Genomic DNA, 23,955 nt, shown 5'->3' on the forward strand with positions numbered 1-23,955 from the left:
TATTGTTCTTACCTAAGCCCTGATCTACTTTCTAAGCGGCCTTCGCTTCTTCAAAACCACACGTTCGGTAAGAGCAGGTCCTTCGCGGCTTTGAGAGAAGCGTCGCACAGGTACATTCTGGTGCGTTGTTGTGGTCACGTAACCCATGAGAGGCCCCAGAGGATAATTAACGGGATCGACACGATCATTACTCGGAAGCCCGCAGCCGTTAGGAATTAGCCACCTTGTTCGGCACATCTCAATCCCAGAACCGTTTGAGCATGGCGAGCCGCCATCCCAAGCGCGCCCCGAATCAGTACATGTACATTTCAACTTGATCCTCTGCGCAAGCAGCACTCATTTAACGATGATATCTAGGACCGCTCGTCAGAAACTTGACTTTGGATTTCGCCTACATATCTTGACTCTCGCCCAGTAGTAGACACGAGGGACCCACTTTTGATGCGACAGTGTCACGTGAACGGTTCACGAGTTTCTCACGTGCGACGTGACTCACCAGATAGGAAGCGGACCCAAGCTGGCTCTTGTCGCGATTGAGATCATCAATGATACAAAGTTCGCAGATAGCCATTTGTCCAGAAAATTATGTCCTCCCGGATTGAGAAAAAAACTCTTCTAGGGCAGATCTACGGCATTCCATAATCGGCGCGCTGTCTTCTGGCGTGGATCGTTCCTGATGCGAGGAATATGTGTTTTTGATGAAAGATCGCGTGGTAGGACGGAAGAGATGCGTTATAATTTCTCATCATGCTGAGTTGTGCGCTGGAAGTACTGCAATCTCGAGCCTCGAGGGGTCAGCTCCACTCAGACCTGGCTTCCTGCGCGTTCGAATGTTTCGCAGCAGCGGCACTTCCGACTAAGCTCGCGAAAAACGCTTTCCAATGGAATGAGTTTCTACATCGGGCTCCCATTTTCGACCGGAGTCGCCGAAAACGCGCCTCGCAGCTACCGGATCACGAGGATATTCCTGACTGTGGTGAAATGCGAGGACAACTTGCAGTAGATATTTATTTCTGAGAGGCTGTCATCTGGCGTCGAGATTTACGTCTACGCGTCGGTTCAAGATTCGATTCGCAGTCGCTTTCAAGATTCTTATAGATATTGCGCCCCGGCAGCGAGTGCGATTCGAAATCCAAGGAAGATCAGTCGAATCCCAGTCTACTTCACAGTTCCCGAATCGGTATGGATCAGTTCCGGTCAGAGCTCGAATCCGATTTCGAGTTTCAGGGTTGGAGTTCGAGTTTCGGGGAAAGTCCCGGAATCTTCCGGGCGAGTACTAACTTTAAGTAGTTCGAATGATTAACATTCGCCGGAGATACGTGATGAGTTGTAGAACTATGGATTCGCGCTGGCGTGAGGTTCACCCTGTATCACGAGTCTGTACTCTCTCGAATTCTTTCCATGACGCCTCCCAAGGGGCTAAAAAACGGCTAGGAGCTCTCTCGGACGACACGAGGTGGGCTAGCTGATCCGGAGCTCCCGGTGTCCGTGCGTGAATGTTGGGGATCTCTCAGACCCAGCGAGGGAAAACGCAGCGCCTAATGATGCCTGGAGGTAATCGTTCGTCGACAGAATTCGTGATAAGTCAAGGTGGTCTGACTGAGCAAAAAACTCGATGTATCTCGCTGACAATGCCGTACATGTTCACGGTACTACGCGGCAGAATCTAAGGTAAGAGGCATCCAAATGGTTTTCGTGAAGATAATCGTGTTTGAGAAATCGACACCTCCCGTGATAGTCGAAGGAGAAAAACACGTCGGCGGCCTGAGTCCGAACTGCGCATGTTTCTCATCGAGATCGTACTATGCATCTGGATTTTGGTGCATAACAAGGTCATCTTTTTGACGACCGATCCCCCCAATGAAACTCATTCGAGGCAAGCTCGAACCCGGGAGTCCTGGACCCTGTCAAACAGCCTGCTTCTAGCTCATTTCTTCCCGTATGTGAGATGTACGTATGTGGGTCCCGACGTGAGAGACTACCGAGGCAAAATCGAATCGGAATGAGAGACGTTTCGCCGTGACGGCAAGAAAATCATCACGAAAGAACTCCAAGGGCGATTGGAACTCCCCATGAGCTCCCGTGACCCGTTCAGAGTTTCGAGACTCATTTCATGATTTTTCGAGTTTGAACAAGCCCAGGCACGCGCGATCATCGCCCTCTAAGTACCGGCCGCCACTACGAAAAGACTCCCTGCCTCTGATCCGAAGCATCCGGAGCCGCATGCCGAAGAATAGATGGGGCGAGTTTCAAGAGGATGGGGCGGCGGATCCCGAACACATTGCAGAGTGTGATCAGCCCGAGCGGAGGCATGTCTAGACGGGATGGACGGCCTGCTTTCCGTGGCTCCGAGGAGTTTTCTTCGCGGTTCGGATCATTGGTCGGGGGAACGGTCCGTTATCGGAGAGTGAATACCTTCCATGATTCCCGATGTTTCTGTGTCCCAATGCGCAACAATATCGCGTTTCGCTGTTCCATGACTCGGCGACGAACAATGTTCGTCGACATCAGCTCGAGTTCTGATTACACCTTGTCAGATTAGAGGCTGTTTCCTGGAGTCCGCATCATCGGAATCGCGCGGATGCGAACAGGCTAGCAGAGAGACGGGAGCCGTATGATCGGCGAAGCACTTCTGATGTAAACCATAACGGAGAAACGCTTAAGCCTGAGCGAGGCGATTGTCTCAATGCAAATTCACGCAGCTCTTTCGGATCCGGATGGCGAAAAAAAATGCGATTCCAAGTTGAGTCCCCCGCCTCGACTCGTGACAGCGTAGAGGGATCGTGCACAAGATGCGGACGAGCTTTTGTATCCACGAAAATAAATCTCGATTGATTAGCCTTGCATGGAGCCTTCTGGGATTTGAGGAGGGAAATGAACAGCCAGTGCAGCGTGTAATTGAGCACCACCCTCGTAAACACGACGAAATGCCCCCCGCTCATCTGCCCTCCATAATCGAGAGAACGAACGGCTCCGTGGCTCTCGAGGGAACTGGTCCTCAGATAGAATTCGTTGACAATCCGTCATGGCACGTCTATTTCCGGAACTCGCCGAATCTTCTATGCTTTCTGCAAACTCCCGCAACGGGTATTTTCCTCAGTCATCCGAGCCCATTCTCTCACCGTCAAGACGGATCGACCCACTTAGGCTCACTCTGACCTTGAGTGTGATTTTTTCCTCAGAGATGAAGTCTATCCATTCGAATTGGGGAAAATATTTTCGAACGGCTCCGAGAATTCGATCATTATATAACATTCGAAGGATTGATCCGTCAGGATAAAGCACTTGATCAATAAGAGAATCAGGGAGTCAGTCGACCTCCCGCTGTTACCTCGGCCCTATAGAATAGTCTTCCGGGCGTATTTCGTCAACGATGATTGCTCGTTTTATTTTGATTGAAAAATGAATACAATTCCCGTTTTGTCTGCACAATGAGTCAATACAATAGTTCCGCGCGACTTCCTTTCATGAATCCTTAAGAAATCATAAATCCACAAGAAAATACTCGAATCGCGGGGCGTCATATAAATAAGAATTAAACTTAATTTACAAGTCCCAGCAGAGAGGCGCATTCATGAAGCCCTGTCTGAGTCGGGTGAGCTTGATGCACGTCCAGATCTTCTTTTCAAATTATCCTTTCCCGACCGTAGAAAACATGGTCGTCGTCGTCTTCTCCGACGTCATCTCCGCCGGCGTTCTCATCGTCCTTTGCATCCATCGGCGGAGATCCGGCTGCTTCTACTTCATCTCCAGCTGTAGTCGGTGTGGCGACGCTTATCGGGCAATTATGAGCACGCCAGTCGTATTTGTCTTCACCACTGGAAGTACTCGCTGGTCCGTCCCGCGGATAGCTGGGTCTAGGTCCCACGGGATCTAGGGGCAACGATTCTGCGGAACTCGAGATGCTCTGGAGAGCGTCGCGTGAAGCACCCATCCCCACGTAATGCGCGGTACTCGGCCATACGTATCCCGAAGTACTCGGCCATACGTATCCTGGAGTACTCGGTCCGTCGTGTCCTGGAGTGCCCGGTCCTGTGTATCCCGAGGTACTGGGTCCTGTGTATCCCGAGGTACTCGGTCCCGCGTACCCTGAAGTACTCGGTCCCGCGTACCCTGAAGTACTCGGTCCCGCGTACCCGGAAGTGCTCGGTCCCGCGAATACCGGGGAGATTGCTACCTCGAGGTCGGAGGAACTCGATACCGACACAGAGACCGGCCGGGGCTGTGGTCGATCTGATAGAATCTCTAACCGATAGGGGCCATGGGCCAAGTACGACCTTCCGGTTTCAGCAACTTCGATGCAGAGTCTGTCCAAAGCTTCAGGCTCGATCGGTAGATATCCTTCAGCGGCATCGATTATCTCCGACAGGGTCAACTTCAAGAAACACAGTGCCGGAGGAGACAGAGCTCTCACATCCACCGGGGAGGTTTCTTCCGTACCGCTATCGGAGCTGGAGATCGCAGTGCTGTCCAGCGGACTGATCGGTGACGTGTCTCTCGGCGACATGTATCTTCTGTGCCCGGAAGCGAAAGAGCAGCAATCGCAGATTTCGTCCACGTTTGCCCACATGCCGGCGATCAACAACCAGAAGCAGACACCAGCGCGAGTTCTCGCCCTTCGGGCGAAGTATGAAAACCACCTCCTCATTAGGTCGAACATGGCGGGCTCCTGTAATGACACGAAGCCTAGAGCACGCGCGAGTCGACATGTGGTCGTGCTCGTCGTGGTCGGCGACATAAACGCTGAGTCAGTCGTTTCCGAGAGCTGTGTGGTCGAATCGGTCGTAGACGAGTCCGTCATACACCGCGCTCTCCTTATGGCATCTTCCAACGACATCATTTCGCGTCGCAGCCCCAGATTGTCCGCCCAGCCCCGGGCGGGCGGCAGCTCTTCGAGCAACGCAGAGAGCCCTCTCCGAGGTCCTCTCGCTCTGGATTCCGAGTCCTGAGGACTCCCCCCCAGCGAGGCCGACCGCGTGAACCTGTAGAACCAAGCCCGCTTCACAGGAGCGCCTCCCTTCTTTGGATCGGGCCAGGAGATCTGCTTTCCGGCCGATGAACGGGACGCCTTCTTTTCCGGGTCTTTCGGGCTGGCATGCGATTTTCGATTTTTGCCCTGCTTTGACTTCCCGGGCGATGATCCGTCCCCCTTATCACTCGCCTCGTTTTCGGACCCGAGATCAGCGGGCTGATCCTGCTTGCTTGATTTTTTGGAGAAAGGTGAGCGTCGTTTGCCTTTCTTGGGTTTGCTGGGTTTCTCTGGAGACGTTCGCGTGACGCGTGACGTTCCTCCTGAAATGGTGGAGAGGGAAAGATTGCCTGTCTCGACGACGAGTTGGTCAGTCCGGAGACAACTGGGGCCAGCTCCAGGCTCCTCCGTGCGCATTTCCACTTCTTCGTCGTCTGTATGCTCCGCGTCGGCTTCTTCCCCAGAGCGCTTGTCTTTAGCTTTCGTAGACGGATTCAACATACAGGGGGTGACCCTCTTGGCGAGAGCTGTCCACTCGCAGCACGACACTTTCGGTCCGCTTCGATCTGGCTCTGAAAAGATTCGTTTATCGGATCAATTTTGACTCTTAGCTCTGAATACTGTAGGTGAGGTTAGGATCCGGATAGGAACGCCTGCGTTGCGATGAAGTCGTGACGGTATTTAGGAACTCACGAGTCGCTTCCGCTGAGGTGGAGGCGTGAGGAGGCTGATCTTTCGGTGGTGTCGAAAATCGCTCTTGAGCCCTCCTCATGGATTCTCTCAGAGGTGTGAGAGCTCTCCTGATGAAGCGAGGACTGCATGTTGGACTCTCGGGCCGCGATTCCTCGATTACTTGAATTTCCGGCGAGGGTGCTGCTTCCAGTGCTGGCGGTTCGGGGGTTTTCTCTCTATCCTCACCCTCCTCGCACCCAGGGCTAGCTGTTCGGGCTGTTGGACTTCCTTCGCGGGGTGAACGCTTGCCCTCTTCGGATTCTTTCTCGTCTCCTTGATTTTCCCGGGGCATTTTTCTCTCGATTCGAGAGCACGAGCGGGAAGATTCTTGCGCCGATCTCCTCTTCTGGGCGCGCAGCACTGGGTACGCGTCAGCGATGTTGATCAACAGCGAAGTTGGTGTTTAGAAACGTTCACATTACCACGTTGCATCCTTTGAGTTCTGATCTCCATCGAAGGCGCTTTTCATCCTCCTTCGTGCAGACCGCCGATGGTGCTGGAACGAGACGACCCATTCCAAATTCCCAATGAGAATAATTCTTCTGAGACCTGAGCAGAATTCCGCCATCGTTGCTCATTACAAGGTCCTCGCGACCGGAGCTAGGTAGCCGTAGGTGTCCTCGGGTAGTCGACTCGGTATCATTCCATTACTGCCCATTTGGTTTTCACATGCTTTTCCGCGGCGAGCCGACAATGCGCCCTAACGTCCAGCGGTTCATATAATTGAAAATCGCACCGCGCCTCCGAGTCGATGAACTGTACAACTTCGATCGGTTCCTCGTTTGTCACGTACGGCCAATACAGAGCTCTGCCATGACGTCTGCAGATACCATTAGAGCAGAAATACACTCTCGTATGCGTTTCGAAGCGGCGAAACTTCACGCCGAGACTCACTCCTCCGAACTCATTCCCGAAAGGCACGACGGTCGAATTCAATTCATCCATGCTCATGCGTATCCGGGTATAATTTCTCCTTTCTAGGTTTTCGATCGTTTCTCGCCGGTAGTCAACTTGGTGGACATTAGAGTATATGAGTTTTAGAATCGTGAAACCTACCGCGTACTTGCCCGCGGAATCCCTCAAGAACATTATGTTGACGCCGTATTTTCTGGTCGAGGACTTATGGCTCGTCAAAAGGAAAGTCGTTTGCAACGAGGTCTTTATGAGCTCCGGATGGATTATGATGTTTGGGACATCTATGTCGACGTAAGAGATCAGATCTCCCTCCGGATACAGGAAACGGGTTCGCGTCTCGATCAGGGTTATATTGCAGTCTGGGTACGGGCACTCCTCGCAGTGAGTTACGTTCATCTCTGCGTCGCAGTAGTCTTCGATGCACTGATCTTGAATGACTGATGGGAGGCGAGCTTCGCCGTCAGGCAGTCGCAAGGCTAGAGGCAAAGCTACGAAGCAAGCCAAGTAGACAGCGTATGCATTACAGAAGTACGTCAATATTGAACTTTGGGGCGCATTTCTAGGATGCCCCGAAGATTCTTGCGGTGAGCTCCTTGATCTGATCTCCGGGTGGCCGTCTCGCCCGGGATCGACTTCCTCGACTCGAGCTCTGACTAAACCAACCTCGACGCTCGATGTTGGCTCGGTCATCGCATCCAAACAAGCATCCCTAACTCCTGGTGGATAGATTCGACGAATTCAATCGCTTGGGACTTGAGACCCCTGACTTCGTTTTTCTCGGCTCGAAGGGGACGGATGGGATATACATTTTCCTACACGGAGGATATTTCTGAATTACCCCTACCGCACCCTCTCCGATGGGAGGAGGGGGAGAGGGGGGGGCGGCACGTTCTAGTCGTCGAGAGTCATCATCTCTCTGGACACTCATGACCTCGATAGGAGCTATGGGTTCTTCAACGAGCATACTCCCTCATCGACATGCGAAGAGAAAATCGAAGGCAGATATCCCGGTTCCCGAATGGGCGAATCTGGAATATCTTCCGATTTTCCCGGCCCGTCCCGATGAGCAGTATAATGCATATCCGTAGTGGTATCGGAACCCAGGCATGAATCTCAGCTCTTCTGTTCCTGTCCGAGCGTCCCTGTGCTTTTGAGAAACCTCCTACGATGGACCGTTTGCTTCGATGGACACGATCACCCAAACGGTAGGTCGAGACCCAGCGTCGGAACGACTCCATCGAGCTGATTTTGGCGATTTGCAGAAAAATCAAGGCTCGTCCGATGGGGTGTTTTCACCTTCGTCCGTGTTTCGGGGCATAGGGACAAGTGAAATTGATGATGCGACGTCGGATTCCGATCGTATGAGCCCATATTACATCACGGAGCTTTACATCAGATCCTGGACGTCAAGAGATCTAACGGAGTGTTCCCAATAATTACCGATGGAATTCGGAGTTGAATGAGAACAGTCATCAATGAAATGTCGTTCAAGTCTATGGTAAAGGTAGAGTTGTCTTTATCGTATCAATGTGTCGGGTTCCTCTTGTACTACCCGGAAACTCATTGAGATTCCTGCTGCTTGGCCGGAAGCTATGCTCGAGAATTCTCGAATGAAAAACATTCCATTGAAGGTACGATGAAGGTACGAAAACACACAGTTTCCAACAGTAGACAAACTTCTTCTCAGAAGCAGCCATTGGCAATCTACGCTCAAGAGACGCATTCCAAATCAGAAGAAGAGCTCTGGCTGGATCTTACGATTCGGAACAAGGACCACATTCCTTTTTAATATCATATTCGAGATGCTCTATCAATGAACTCCAGCTTAGTTGTTAACGTTCCATACGATTCCCCATTTACTGGAATGAGAATGATGGTATGGCAAAATGCATGAAAATAATGAAATATGATGAGATGAATGGAAAATCGTTAGAATATGGAGCCAGCTTCCGAAATTTCCGAGCTCGGGAAATTTCCCCGAGATTGACTCCGACGACAATACCGGCGGGACTTCCCCCATCCTGCGACGAAAAATGAGGCACAGTGCGTCACAATTCCCTTGTGTTTACCTCCGGAGTAAGCTTTCCTCGCCTAATGGCAGTGTAGGTGGCAAGAAATTCGCTCCAGAATTCGGATCCAGAAGGGAGATCGGAGCGTTTCTCGGAACGTACTCGGGACCGTACCAGCGAAATTCTTCTGGCGACCCCCCGAGGCAGAGAGCCCTCCTTGATGGTATGAGCTGCCTGCTCCGTTGCTACAGCATGATATCCGACGGATTCATTGAGGACCGGAACATCGGGAAGTTAGAGCTCATGGCAGATCTGAGCTCAATGCGCATTGAAGGAGGGAGGGTAACGCTCTCCGAGGGCTCCGTGCCCGTCTTATAAAGAGGGCCCGTCAATGAGCAAACTCAGGAGACGTATCTCATCACTTGGACCAAATCTGCGAGACATCATTTTCTCGTTTCAACATCTGAATGTAAGTTCAATCATTCATCGTCACTAAGTATTCGGTCGCTTCCGCGATGAGACTCCGGGGGAGATTCTCCGTGTTGTCCCGGAGAACCTACTCCTCTCATCGCCTCCTGGTCATTGATGAGGATCTCAGGCGGTCGTCGAGGAGTTCGAAACCGGTGTGCATTCGCCCGATCCACCATGGTTTCCACTGTGAGTTCCAAATACTCGGGAGAGAGCGAGCTCTCAATTCGCTCGCGTATTCTGCGAGACTTTTTGGAGATCATCTGGATCTTCCCGGTGCAAGGGACTTCTTATTTTTCTCCGAACCTTCGTCCTTGACCGTGAAGAGAGGGCGCCGGGCGTGATGACTCTCATCAATCTTGTCATGAGACCGGGGTGTTGACACCATGAGCGGTGTTCGTGTGTTTGCTCGCTGCTTTTTTTCCGCGCGGGCAAGAGCGCTGCAAAGGGATAGAGCCACATGTCGACCACCGCGTTGAGATAAAGGCGAGGAATCAAAAAGAGTTTCCGCGGCACTCGTTGATGCATTCATTTGAAGGAAAAAAAGGTTCACCAACCTAGATTGTGGTAATGGAAGCTCCAGAATGAAATCCGAGTTGAGTTCTCGCTGGGCTACTCTGATTAGAGCTGACCAAAAAAAAACGAACGGAAATCCTCGCTTTTCTTCTCTTTTCTTTCGATGCTTCGCCGAACCATCGCTGCAAAACGACCAGTCCGGTAGAAGGAACGCTCGAAATGGAGACGGAAAACTAGAGCCAGTGACCGTTTATCTTATCTGTTTTTCGCACAACTAATGACCACCGAGAAATTTTATTCAATCTATCCGCCAACACGGAACTCTCGATGTCACTCTACGTTTTTCGCTTCCAAGAAGGCGGGTCGCGAGGATGAAACGTCACATGCTTCCAGAGGAGAAGAAAATCGTATCATTCGACCCGGCACGCTCAAAGCCGGTGAGATAAAGACGAAGATGACAAACGATTCGCAATGCGTCACCCACGACAGCGCATCGACTTTTCCGTCGACTACTCGTGCTTGTTTCGGATTTCGTGAATGCTTCGGAATCCGTTTTCTTTTCGCTTGTCGGCATGGGCCGTCGCGTCTCGCGTCGCCTCCCAATCGATGGCCGCAGCCACTCGGCACGAGTATAGCTCTCGATATCTCGGATTCCGTCTCTGCCGAGAACTTCAGTGTCGATGGAGACTGATCTGATTTCGGACGAATGAAAACAGAATAATAATACAGGGGAAGCGCACATCGATCGGAGCAGGAGAAAAATCGCAGCAGCAGGGGGGAAACTGATTAGCAGCTTTTGGGAGAAGACGCAGCAGACACGTTTGCGGAGACTTCTGCAGGGGTAAAATCGGAGGTTTCATTCACCGAATTCAGTGTGCCCGATTCTTAATCAGTCTGATGAGATCATCGTCCTTGGAAGAATATCCAGTGGTATACCAGATCCGGGATATCACAGACCAGTGATGTCCTTTGACGGTGAATATCTCCAATGGTGACAAGGATTCGTCTGGTTTCAATGCTCCCTCTAAAGTTATTTGGCTTTGAAACCGAGCTTTCTCGAAGAAACAGAGTCCAACATTCCTTTCTCACTCCCCTGCCTTGATGATTGCTATAAGCGGAACGCGGTGGTTCTGCCTTCTCTGATTACACATTATACCTGTCTTGAGGTACCTACCGAGCTATTCGGTTTCGAGCGATATTGTTCGATCAGCAATGGGCTCATGGTTATCCAGACTCGTCTGGCGAGTCACCGATGCTGAGCGAGCTAGAGCAGGACAGAAAATCGACACTCGAATTAGTGGTCGGCACCTAAGAGCGTTTAACGCGGGAGCTTGTCATTCCACCCACGCTTCTCGCTTCATATTACGCTGTCGCAAGTTTTTTCTCTATCGAAACGCCGCTCATAAACCGGTCGATGCAGACATTGGACTCCGAAAAAATTGCGAGCGAGATCTCTGGGTGAATCTCGCTTGAGGCTTCTTATTGATACGGTCATCACGCTGCAGCCGATCCCCCTCCATTCTGAGCGGCCGAGAACGTTTTGCGCGAGATGCCTTACGATACCATGCAAAAATGCTCTCAGCGGAGAAGTTGGAAGAGTTTTGATCGCCTCCAGTTCGTGGAGGAATCAGCCGCCTGTCGCGTCGGGATTGGAGCGACATTGAGACAACGCCAATGTGCAAAAGCGGATGTGCTCGACGAAAAGCGCTCCTCCCAATCTATCGGTTCCCCGTCTTGTCTCTCGTCTTGCACCGAGATCTCTCAATGACCGGCTTGGATCAGAGGTGCGTTTCAGAGAGAAACCATTTCCACCAGCTTGTTTCCGACAATTGTTCGACCTTAGCTCATCCGTCGCAGATTGAGAGGTTTCGAACGGAAAGCGTGCGTAGCTCCGTACGCTTGAAAGAGAAGCTCGAGTGCCCACTTGGAAGGTTTGAACTAAATAACACTATTGTCGATCGTGTCGCCGCTGATTTACAGAATAGACAAGAGCTCCAGGAGCACAGCGTGCTTCCATCGGTCTCGCGCGGCTCAGCGATTTCGGATACGGTTGCTGGCACACGGCCCTCAGCTCCTCATTAGTGAGAGCTCCGAGTGGGATCCGCCATGATCAACGATCAAACGTTTTTCGAATTCATATCCCGAACCACTATTTTGATAACGGTATCCTAAACGCCGATGAGATTCGAACGGCGAAAAGATCAGCGAATGTAACACTCTGAGCAAGTTCAGCTCGCGATTGTGATCAGCCGAGTTCAGCCGGATTCGGGCTCGAAAGCGTTTTTCCCGAAAAGTGTGTCGCCGGCTCGACATCGACTTCTTCGAGGTCGACGATTTCTTCGGGATTCCTCGAGAGGGGGTCGATGAGCCCCAAAGAATTCTGTGGACGGGGTCGGCGAGTAGAAAAAGTTCGAGATCCGGTGATCAATGTGCGTATGAAGATCGTGGCTGCCCTCAGTCATATATTTCGGGAGCTGCTTACAGAATGAGCGGTATGGATGCCTGTGGCGACTGTTCGTGGATGCGGATCATCTCCGAACAGCAATCAACCGGCGAACCGCCAAATATCAACCTACTCTGGTTAGGCGAGCAAACATTGGCCCAGGTTAAAGACTCGTCCGCTCCCGTCGCCGACTAGTGTTCTCAGATATTCCGTGAGATAGTATTGTGCCCCGGGGTGTGTGAACGACACACTGACTGACTGAGTTCGAAGTTCGACTGAATGTGTGTAGTCGGTGCCGCTTGATACGTTGCCGAGAATGTAAGTTTGAAGAATGTCGGACAGCCGGTAAGAGAAAACTAGGTATCTCAGAAGTGCCGCCGAAAGCCGAGCTTGATGCGAAGAATGTCACAAAACTAGCAGAGCAGCGGCCTCACGGCCGTATCCCACGATCAGTTTCCGAGTAAGATTTTCCCTTCCCCTACACACATGCATGCGAATCGTGGCCGTGGTTGACCGTTGGAATTTACTGTAGGCGCTAAAGCGAACTGGTTGTCAAATGCATCATCGAGAGGCGCGCTCGACTTCAAACAGAGATTCATTCAAGCAAGTCCATTTTCTCCGAAGCTGATCCGGCAGGCAATTAGAATCGGGGCATACCGATTGGATGTTTGTGTGTGAGTTCCTACGTGGCCCCATATTCGCAGAAGGGACACGCAGAAGTTTGTAGGTACATCCGACCGAGTTGAGTCGTCGATGTCTGTATGTCCGTCGGTCCGTCCGTCTGTCCGTCAGTCCACTCATCCGAGAGACTGTCAGTGGGCTGATCCATCCGATGGTCCGAACGAACGACCGACCGACCGACGGACGGACAGATGCGTCGCCGACTTACTAGCGTGCTCTCGTTAGAGATTCTCAGTCAGTCAGTCCGTCCGTCCGTCCGTCAGTCATGGGGAAAAGAGGGTAGAGTGAGATCAAACCTGCGTTCTGCAGTGTCCTCTCGATAACAATATCCGAAACACAGAGAGTCAGATTAGATTGCGAGGAAGGTCTGCAATCTGCAGCGGGTGCTATTTGAGCCGCGCTCGCGATTGAAGAACATCGCGATGACAATCGAAAACTCTCTCGACAAGCAGACCTAATTACAGAGAAGATCAAGACGTTACTGATTGCGGAGATTCCTTCACAGTACGAAACCTGGAAACTATTTCCCTTGAGAATTGTGTCGCGTTATATTACGCGCGGAAGACATGGCGTGGCACCCTTCCCGTGAACATGAGCTGACCTCTACGCGCTCATGACTTTCACATGGGTCGCATAGGAAAGTGACACACGGAGGCTGCCCGATAGGTCTGGCGCTCTGTCTTCTCAATGGAATTTTTTCGCCTCATTCAAAGGTCTTCTCCGACCGATTCACTCACTCGCCCACTGACAGACTGACTAGCTGAGTGAGTGAACGAGTGAGTGTGCGTGAGGGAGCTACTGACTGACTGACGTCGAGCAAGGAACTCGGTCCTAATCAGTTTTCCTATCAGACTGAAATCTCGGCCCGAACCCGCCGGTCGGGAAAGCCGCCGCGGATATGACATGGAATTTTTTCGGAGCTGGAATTTCTCTTCCGTTTCAAAAATTCTGTTCGCTCTACAGGATTCGAGAGGGAGAGAGAGCCATTGATTGAGGCTCAGACGAGGCGAATTCCGTAGAAACTGAGCGCATTTCTCTTGAGGTGACCCCCGGAATGTCAACGCGGGCCTGAACATGGCTTCTCTGAACGTATGTCGGTTATCTACGGCGCGGAATCTCTTTGACGATTGCCACCCGAACCTCACACGATTCGCCTTGTTGCGGCCGTCGCCGCTACTGGTCGATGACGGCAAGCATGCGGTCTCAAGTGGTAATCTGCGCCGTTCACCGGAGGAATTCAGGTGGTTAACGAGCCGGAGCCGCATGTGTGTAACGTTCAGCCTATCCATTCTCTCGATGGTGGCGCGTTCGCTCTCTCGTGCTCTTTGGAGCAATTCTCCGGTCCCTTCCTTCCTCTAGGAAAGCTCGAGAACGTTTGTGCGTGCCTTTCGTCACGGGAGTGACGATGGGTTTCCCTGGCCGACCGCTGATGCGATGGACGCGACGGCGGCAGTAGCGGCGGCGGCGACGACGACGACATGGATGATTCATTCGCGGAAGGAGCGGTACGTCGCGTCGGCCGACGGTCCGCGCGCTCGCCGCCGCTCGGTCAGATCACACGTTCGGATCGTACGTGAACTGAGCAGAAGACACATGCTGGATTCTGGGCCCCTATCGGCCCCGCCAGGAGTCAATTATCCGGAATTGCTGCCCCAGTCCGCCTGACAGTTCACTGACAGCTAATTCTCTGAGGTGCACACGGAACTTATGTTAGATAGACGAGATGGGGAGATCAAATATCATGAGCGGAGCCCAGGACCGGAGCTTCGAGCAACGGTCAAAGGGAGATGATGAGGGGGCTGCATTTTCGCTGTTCGTTATCCCAGAAGTAGTAGTCGGCGGTGGCGGCGCTATGGTCGGCTGGAGTGCTATATGTTATTTATAGTTGGCGTCGAACTTTCTCGAAGAGCCCATGAACGATAAGAGCGAGCTCCTGCGCTCTCCAACGTGAAAGCGGGAGCTTCCTCCCCTCCGGATCTGTCGTCGCGAGACGCTTCCTGATCCTCATGAAATTCGTCGTATCTTGGTGAATCTTCACATCTTGTCGATGGCAGCCCCAGAAACTCTCTCCTCAGTTCTGATCGCAGCTCCCAAGGGCGTCGGACGACGTGCGTTAGGTCATGTAGATATTTTCAACATCGACCGTACGTTGGATGGGCAATGAGAATATTCAGCGATCCGCGGAGCCTTAGAATCATGACCGTCGACGGGAAATACGGATTCCCTCGATCCCAAACGTTCGAAGGGAGTTCTCGGTTGATTTACTGGCCGTCATGATTGCATACGTTTTTCGCGATATATCCGTCGAGCCGTTTCCCGCCGTTCGCGGCGGAATCAGCAGAGCTTTATACTGGAGCCCTTGAGAAAAAAATCCAAGGTACTCCATTCGGGCTAATGGCATCGCATGGTTACGCTCAGCGTACGCCTGTATGTCGGTCACGCAGGCAGTCACGCCAAGCGGCTAGCCTCAAGAAAACAGCAGCAAAACCGAGTAGACTCTAGCTTTGAGGTTATCAATTAAACTATCTTGTTCGGAAATCGAGCGAGGTGTCGGGTACCCAGCGCACCACAACTATTTTATCATTTCTTCCTAGGCTGCCGATCGAGTGAACGGCCGGAGCTACGTGCAGAGCGCTCGTGTCGAATGCAGTACATGTTCGACTGCAGTGCTGTGGCGAGCGTGACCACCCGACCCGAATGATTTATTTGCTCTTCAAAGACTGACATGACATGTCGTTAAACACCTTGCCCGATGCACTTTATGTCTATAAAACTGTCGTGTGGATCAACTGTTTGAATAACTTCACGGACCACTGGATAAAGTCACGGCACCCGTGAACGAGAATTGATTGGGTATACTGCTTAAGTAGCGTGCCGGAGACGGAAGTATGAATGAGTCCCAGCCATCGTCGTCCTCGTCGTCGTAAGGGGGTAGGCCTTGAGCGGAATTATCGCATAATTGCACCGCATCATCGGGGCTTGCTGACACCGTCCTGCCACAGATTCTGGGAGCCGCGGTCAAAACGCCAGTTGCTAGTGAAAACAAGTTGTTCCCACTCCAACGGTCGAAACCATATTGCTCTGAACGGATCCTTTGGATCGGTTCCCCCTAGCCGACCGTTCGGAGCTCGCTTTCGCACACAGCAGCTGAATCGTGTTCGGAGAGCTCCTCGCTAATAATCGGTCACTCATCGACGCGAGCACCATCATGCGGAAACGGGAAACCATGATCCAACTCGTTTCTCAGAAGCGATTTCCCTCCCAATATCCAACTTGGTCAGCTTGGTCAGACATCCTCAATGAAGCGATGAATTTTCCGATTATTGTTGTCCACGATTCGCACTCGGTCGCTTCGGCGTTTTGCTCTAAAATGGCGATTATCGATCCAGTGATAATTTTCCATGATTTCACCCTGGAAAACATCTGATGATAATTTTCGTTGAGCAGCCCCGGATCACACATGAAATCTCTATCGACCAAGGTGAAAAGTCTGCTGGCGAGGCAGTCGCCTCTCAATCGAAACACTGCGCGGATAATCTCTCTGAGCCAAAGACTCTCTTGGTGCGTTTACGCGAATCTTGAAACGCCCGCTGGGATCCACCGATTCCCCTTCCTGCTCAAGTGGATAAGCGGAGGGAAGCCGATCGTTGAGGATGACGCCAGTATAAGTGAAGACATCTAGCTCTCGATGGATCTCTTCGTGAATGACTGTTCACCGAGCTTTGTCGAGGAGATGCGGAGTTACCCTACTACGCTTTCCCCAGACACGAGGTATGCGTCCTGGCAGCTTCGGTGCGACTCATCGCCCGAGAAGAAGAGCACTTGAATGTCTGATGCAAGAGATTAGCGGAATATGATTCGGTTCCGGAGCCGCGCCGGTCAACCCGAATTCAGAGCGCATTGCTCTCAATGCTCAGAATCTCAATACCCAGAATGAGCGGTAGCCTTTGAAGGCAACGACGACGACGACGACGACTTTTGTCTCATAGAGGCTAGCCGCGCTTAGGCGAGGAAAGTAAGCGCGTATTCTGCATTTTCGGCGAATCGGTTTCACTTTTCTCTCGTCTAGCCCGAAAAGACGGCCATGGTCGATCGATGTCAAATTTTTTCTCGCTTGTCCTTAGCTCGTACCGACTCGTCGACAGTCTGGTATATACGTTTGAACTTTCTCGCCCGAACAAGTCTGGACAGTGAAACGGCGATCGCAAGACATCTTCTCCTCCGCTCAAACCGCAATGATTCGGACGAGCCGTGGCGTCTCTGTATCAGCCTCATGGGGCCGGCAACGTGAGGCGGGTTTCCACAGGATGGGTCGGATTGGAGAAATCTAAGGGCGATGGGCGCGGGCTTCGGAGGTGACCATGTTCTATGATTCTACGGAGGGGCCGACCAGCGAGCACGTGCTTCTTTCGGTAGCCGAGCGACACCTGAGCGCTGTCACGTGAGCAAGTGGCTGACAAAAAAGGAGGAGTTTATAAAGCTCTCGTTCTATATGACGACACTCAGAGCAGCGAGCAAATAGAAAGCTAGGAAAATATTCATCACCTAGCGAGAAAAGAATCCCTGCGATGGTGGCAAAGCAGGGACACAGAGGTTTGGTTCTCAGAAACGATTCGTCCAATTTGAGTGTCCATGTGGGTCTGCATGACGCAATGTTTCGTCACCGTCTTCAGAATTCGATCGAATGCTGGTAGAAACGTTAATGCTGGGAGGCAATCTACAATGCGTTAGTGCGTTGGGGAGAAACTTCATGATTTTCTTCGCTTCCGAGTCGCCCCTCTCCGCTCTAAATAAATGCTTCTGGGAAATCTTGACAGAAATTCGAATTCTAGCTGCCCCTCTCCCGCTGTGGACCCGGCTCCGGCGAACGAGTGGACGCGAGTCAAGAGAATAACAATTTCCAAGAATTCCTCCGACGCCGGCCCGAGGGCTCCTTCGATCGCTCAAAAATTGATTTCGCGATTCTGGGGGTCTTTCGACGGGGAGATTCGAATGGGATTCTCGCCCGAGCTCTGAGGCTTTCCTCGAGGCATTCCCATGATCGCCGCAGCAACGGTATCGACAACGGTCCTTCAGGAGAGCAATCTTGTCTGTGAGCTAAGCGAATCATTGACGTCAGAGGGTTCTTCTCGATGATCTGTTCGACGGACCGGACGGCTTGTTCAGCAACGCACTGTCGGCGTCGTCGTTGCCTTCGGGCTCGCCGTAGAGGAGATGATGAAGAGACGACGACATGAAGGGGATGAGACGTCTCGTAGAGCGCCGCCGCTGCAGCCGATGCCGCTGCCGCGAGATGGGCGGCGATTGCCATCGGCGGCCCCGGTGGTGAGGAAGAATACCCTCTCTGCGCCGTTGTTCTCGGTACGGACGCGGTGATCAGGCGGCGGCGGCGGCGGCACCGGTAGCGGCTACGTGTGCGAGAGTTTTTTTGGTGGCGAGGATGTGGCCGTACCTTTTATATTCGAGCATGTGCTCTCTTGTTCATTGCTAAGCATCGCTTGCTCCCGTCCGGGTTACAGTGCGACTTGGACATGCTGCTGTGGTCACGTTCGAAATCACTAGACGACAGCACCGATAATTTTCCCTTCGACTCTCTACCTCGCTCCGCGCCCGCTTGCTCATCATTGGTCATCTCTAGAGCGCAAGAAGCTTCATCGTTGACAGCGTTGACGTCGAGCTCTACGTACATTTGTGAATTGACAACGACGACGGCGACAACGCGGACAGTGTCTTTACACAAGTGTCTGTGACGATAGCTTCGCTTAGTGAACTTTTCCAATTGTAGTTGTGATCCCCCTGACAATTAGTTCAAGTATTGTCACTCGTTCACAACAACATTGTTGCACAAAACCTCATCACCACTCATCCGGAGAGGATCAACCAGATTCAGCCTAGTGCGCGTTATAGTTCCCGTTTCTAAGAGCGGCGAGCAAGAAGTACCCCCAACTCGTAATTTAATTAAAAACTTCTGACTCCGCGAGCGTCTCGGATCTCGACCAAAGGCACAAAGGTCGACCCAGAGTAGCGCAATCGGCTTCACTCTATTATTCTTCGAAACACAGCTCAACGCAACAAAGTTATGAGCCTTCGGCTGAGCAAGGACTCTAGCCTGCTACGTTGGACTCTGGTGGTTGCCGCTGTACTGCTCAGCGTAGCGCCTCTGTCAACCACAGCATTCGTTCTTCCGCGCACCCGTCTCACGGCTCGAGACCTGCAAAGAATCGAATCCGACCGTCCCCAACATTTTCTCTTCACCCGTCAGAGCCGAGCCGGGCTGCAACGTAATGGACGTGAGTATCGAATCGCTTGTCTCAATTTTCTCCAGCTCAGTCAGTGCATGTTCGAGCCCGTTTGCGCACGTTACCCCTTCGTGGAGGCGCTCGCGATCCCGGCCGCTATCCACGACGGAATCCGCCATCCGGATCCGTAGCCCGGCGCTCATTGGCAGTATAGGGGGATGAGTTTTCGCGTGAAGATCGATGGTTGTGGGGGTTTGGGCCTTTTTTCGAGTCCTGGTCCGCTATCCTTTCCGGTCACATTTTATTTGCTCCTAGGAGCAGCTGTGCGAAATTTCTGCGGATTGAACCGCGTTCCTCACAACTGACGCACAGGTAGATAGCTAGTGTGATTTTCGCCGATAGAAGTTAGCGAATCCCCCGAAGAGCTAAAATACGGCGCCGGCTCCGTCAATATCACTACGACGACCGACCTCTGACGATCCGACCCCCCGAGCGCCGAGTCCCTCTGACCATTCCCGTTTCGATCTTGCAGGAAGCATCAATGGCTATTATCGCCTCCAAGTCAATGTGACCGGTCCTCGCGAATCTGTTTTCCAAGACGAACAAACGGTTCTGGAATGCGTTGCTTTCGGCCCGAAACCCGCCACCATCTACTGGCTGAAGAACGGCGAGAAACTTCCACAGGTAAGCGGGCGCGTGACGGACGGAATCCATTCCCTCGTAGTCATCTCGAGAACATTCGGTCTCGTCATCCCGGGGACATTCGAAATCAGATTCGAACTTTCTCCTCTATTTCAGGATGGCGCGTACGGATCGAATATCTTCACAAGGGAAAATCACGTGAAGAAAGGTTTCTCTCTCACCGAAGTCAAGTCGAAATTGTTCATCGACTGTGCATCACTCGCCGACGAAGCTGAATACACCTGCGTAGCGGCTACTCCTGAAGTAACGCGGTCCGCTAGCTACAAGCTCCAGTTGTCTCGGGCTCCGAACCTACTCGCGGCGCCTCGATGCCGAAATCCGTCGAAGAAATCCATGCATTTCAATTCGGGTAAGTGAATCCCAGCAGTTCGGGTCCGATCGGAGATTATCATCGCCAAGATCAATCGGCCCTCAATTTGAGGTGATCTGCCCAACGAGGGAAAAATATCTAATAATCCGCCTCTTCTTTGCAGTATCCCCAGCTCGCATCACAATGTGGACCCACAACAAGCTCGCCACCTCTGGCATGGACGTTATCCTGGTCTGTCGTGCCCAGGGCTCGAACGTTGCCCTCAATTGGTACAACGAAGACACGAAGCAATCTGTGACCGAGCAGAACAGCGACCGTTTCCGCATCCTCGATAACGGCGACCTCGAGATCAAAAACATCCGGTGGGAAGACATGGGCGGCTATGCGTGCTCGGCCGAGAACGAACTGGGCTCCGATCGTCAGACCGCCTTCTTGTACCCGCTGGCGCCCAACTCAGAGGACGACTACTGAAGAAACCGACGACGGTGCCAGCCTCAAAGACCAAAACATCTTTGACCTATCGCTATTCTGCGTTCCGGCTGCCGCCAAGAGCCGTGCGGCGCTTCGCGGACATACGCCTGAATTTCTCTCTGCCTTCTGGAGTCCCGATTCCGCTTCTCTTCCTACTTTCCTCTAGTCCTCCCCGAGACGGACGCTGCAAAGATAAAAACCAAAAAATATCAGGATCTTGAATTTTCGAGTCTTCATGAAGCTGGAAAGCTTGGCTTTGGCGCGGGAGAGGCCCTGGAAAATCGCTGATGATGCTGGCGATGATGACGACGAAGCCGGCCGTGGTTTTTACACGCTCCGAGAACAACAATCACCTAAGGAAGCTCATCATCGGACGGATGAACACCATCAGCAACAACATTCATAGGAACTTAGAAAACATCAACAAAAATGGACTCTTCTCCATATTTATTTCATCTAGCTTAGCACTATGAAATTCCCCTTCTGATTTTGTGTATATATTATCTGCTTTATTTATATTTAGAACAATATGAAATCGCTATGATATGAGTCAAACCAATTCCAAACCAATGCCAGCAAGGAGTTTCTATAGTATGACGTAACGAATCTAGAAAAATTACTGTAAAATGAAAGGCGATTATTATGGCTTTGATCCGAATATATTTCGCTCTGCAACAACCTCGATGCAAATTGTCCTCATTCTCTTAGAGAAGCTCGCTCTACTCAGTAATTCCAGCGAGCTCCCGTTTTGCCAACTACCTCTACAGCCCTCTAGCTCAGAATGGAGCAGCGGGATCTTCTCACGCAGCATCTCCTTCGGAAACCCCGTATAATGGGCGATTCGATTGGTGTAGCATTATTGATGTACCTAAGGGAACGTTCTGTGCGATGTTCTTCTAGTTCTGGCCCATGTGCTCCCGGAGGTTCTTTTCTGCTTCTTTGATCCATCGATTGGCGCCCGGCGGTGCCCGGTGGGAGAGGGCAATCGAGCGGCTCGAATTACACCCGTAGTTTAGAGTTGAGGTCGAGCGGCAGTTCCTGGGGAGATCTTTGGAATTATGTTTAAGGAATAGGGGTTAGTTTGAATGGCATTTCCACCGAATGGCGATGAACAGCCGACCCGCTCACGGTCCCGACTGCCTGCTCAATCCCCGGCTGCGCAGACTTCCGTTGAGGCCTTGCCAGGAAGGCGGCGAGCGACCCTGGACGATGCTGAAGAGACTGAATAACTCAAACTGAATTGCATCCGACTATCCTGAAATCCCAGAGAGCTCGCACTGCCAGACGTCTAAGAAGCGGATTCGGGATGGGCGTTATAGGTGAGGAGGTCGTGATTCTACGACAGGAAGTTTGAAGTACGACACCAATGTGGAGACAGCATGCACAGCGCCAAATTCGTACTATGCGCGAATCCATGAAGTCTGCGCAGGTCTACCTTATCGAGGATGTTCTCGAGTGGATCGAACCTTGGAAGAGCAACGATTTCGATTCCTTGGGGCAAGCTACCTGTAGCCGAAGCCTCGATGATTCATCTTGGCCACACAAAGCTTCCCCGCTCTACGTAACATCGAGTTCGACGTCAGGGCCTACAATCTTGGGAAGAAAGCTGACTGGAAGCACAAGTTAGCGGAGCGAAAATAATTGAAACTCATGATGCAAGTAATGTTCTGAGTGATCAGGTTTAGCTCTTGTTAGAAGTCTCTGGGAGCGCCCCCTCGAGCGAAGGATTGGAGTTCGGCCATGAATCATGATCATGACCGATGGGGGGAAGGCGCGGCACGATATTTTTCTATTAGGGGGATCCGGCTTTCTACAGGCAAAGTCCAACAGCCCCCTCAAGGCCTCAGCCTCATGTCCGGACGATTTGGGTAGGAACCATGCCCCCCTTCCACGTGCGCCATCTACAGGAGGGAGAAATCATCCAGCTCGAATCCCTTGGGGAGATTCGATCCTACGCGGGTCCCTGCGGTGATCTTCCTCGGGAGGTCTCCGCGCATTCTGCCGGTCAGCAATGAGTGTGGAAATTTCGCAGCGGATGGGACAGCCCTCGCCGCTCATTCTAGAATCTCAGGTCGAACGTTCGTTCCCATGGTCTCTGCGGAGCGATCTTCGAGCGAATACCTAATCACAGAGGTCTTCACCGCACGGCACTTGTCACACACGGTCGCATGGGTGTGTTTTTTGTTCCAAGAATACGACCGTTGCTCGAACTCTGCGCTCGGCTATTTCGAGATTTTCCCCGACAGATAGGACAGTCCCGCTACGGAACGATATCTAATGTTCGAAAAAGATTCGGTATTTTTTTCCGCATTCGTGTTATCCCTGGACGATCCACGGTCGGCTTTCGGTCTCGGGGTATTGAACGCGCGGCTCTCGTGGAAACTGCGCCGCGGTTTTCTTTCTCGCTGTTCGAAAACAGCTTGGGGCAGTGATCGCGACTTCTGGAACTGCGACTGGAGAAAGCTCTTGTTGGCGATGCCCGCGAGCTCCGAAGCAATCCCGGCTGACCTGTCCTTGACGTCGGCGTAGGGTCAGAGCGTGCTGTCGTTCGAACGGCTGGCAAATGAGCGCCGCGCGGTCTCCCTGCGCAGTCGAAGATCGGACGACATGACACCACTGCAAATCACCAGCCGCGTAGTAATAAAGAGATACGTCACTCAAGCGGTGCGCATGGATAGACAGCGGAATGTATCTGTGTGCGAGCTCCGTCCACGTTGCGACCGTCGTAGCGGTCTCTGACGTCGATCGCGAGCTGGCTTGCGAGGCGACTAGCTGCGCACTTGGTCGAACCTTTATCCGACGACACTTGATTTTCACCAATTGCCACGTCATCGGTCAAACATCACTCGACTGTTGCAAGTGGAATGCGCTGTGTTTACTAAAACCCATCGATATGCTCCGGAAGCGCGCCTAATCTACGGCCGCTTTATCTCTCCTGAGGGTGATGATGTAACAATGTGGATGGCGAAAGCGCTTTCTCCTGACGTGTCATGCGGATTTCTCCGGGAATCGCGCCCACTCATGAAGGAGATAACGCCGGACCTCTCACCGCGAGATTATTCCATTCATCGATGAATTCATTGTGAGAATCGTGTTTCCGACCGGCGTATTGATAGGCTACTGGAACGGTTGACAAAGCTCTACCGAGACGGGAGAAATTCATTTCTGCTCGCTCCGTCACAGCGAAACAGAGAAAACCTACTGAAATATGAATGGATAAATGAATATGAGAATCGAGTTTCGTCGGGAACGCGAGAAGAAAAATATATGTAAGAACACGCAGAGAGAGAGAGGTGAATCGAGCTGCCCCGCCGGAATTCCTGAGCAGACATCGCAAAGACAAATTCCTGGTGAAAAATCAGAAAAACAAGTCTTCAATCTTGACCTCATCAGCCGACATCTTCCCCGATGGACGTCAATATTGACAACCCGATCTACGTCGATCGACTGATCGGCCACGCAGCCTCCTCTGGATTTCAACCGTCGCGTCGTGACTGCGC

At 52.0% G+C, this 23,955-nt stretch overlaps 2 protein-coding genes across 2 annotated transcripts; one reads left to right on the plus strand and one right to left on the minus strand.

The window, feature by feature from the left end:
- Positions 1-3,362: 3,362 nt before the first annotated feature.
- On the minus strand, positions 3,363-5,993 carry LOC100907665 (mucin-5AC). The gene is made up of 2 exons (XM_018639651.1): positions 5,663-5,993; positions 3,363-5,541 (listed from the first exon to the last, which is right to left on the minus strand). The coding sequence occupies exons 1-2, from the start codon at positions 5,991-5,993 to the stop codon at positions 3,626-3,628; spliced, it is 2,247 nt and encodes a 748-aa protein (XP_018495167.1). The 3' UTR covers positions 3,363-3,625.
- Positions 5,994-9,034: 3,041 nt separating this feature from the next.
- On the plus strand, positions 9,035-21,133 carry ImpL2 (Ecdysone-inducible gene L2). The gene is made up of 5 exons (XM_003743627.2): positions 9,035-9,094; positions 18,796-19,023; positions 19,505-19,656; positions 19,771-20,023; positions 20,148-21,133. The coding sequence occupies exons 2-5, from the start codon at positions 18,813-18,815 to the stop codon at positions 20,453-20,455; spliced, it is 924 nt and encodes a 307-aa protein (XP_003743675.1). The 5' UTR covers positions 9,035-9,094; positions 18,796-18,812; the 3' UTR covers positions 20,456-21,133.
- Positions 21,134-23,955: the final 2,822 nt, after the last annotated feature.

The sequence above is a fragment of the Galendromus occidentalis genome, unplaced genomic scaffold (genome assembly GCF_000255335.2).
Source record: "Galendromus occidentalis unplaced genomic scaffold, Mocc_1.1 scf7180000077450, whole genome shotgun sequence".
Taxonomy (NCBI): Eukaryota; Metazoa; Arthropoda; class Arachnida; order Mesostigmata; family Phytoseiidae; genus Galendromus; species Galendromus occidentalis.

Excerpts from the sequence above, each read along its gene's own strand:
- LOC100907665 (XM_018639651.1), bottom strand. The coding sequence starts at position 5,993 with ATGCCCCGGGAAAATCAAGGAGACGAGAAAGAATCCGAAGAGGGCAAG. Across the intron at positions 5,542-5,662 it reads CACCTCAGCGGAAGCGACTC|AGCCAGATCGAAGCGGACCG; the intron begins GTGAGTTCCTAA and ends GAATCTTTTCAG.
- ImpL2 (XM_003743627.2), top strand. The coding sequence starts at position 18,813 with ATGAGCCTTCGGCTGAGCAAGGACTCTAGCCTGCTACGTTGGACTCTG. Across the intron at positions 19,657-19,770 it reads ACGGCGAGAAACTTCCACAG|GATGGCGCGTACGGATCGAA; the intron begins GTAAGCGGGCGC and ends CCTCTATTTCAG. Across the intron at positions 20,024-20,147 it reads ATCCATGCATTTCAATTCGG|TATCCCCAGCTCGCATCACA; the intron begins GTAAGTGAATCC and ends TCTTCTTTGCAG.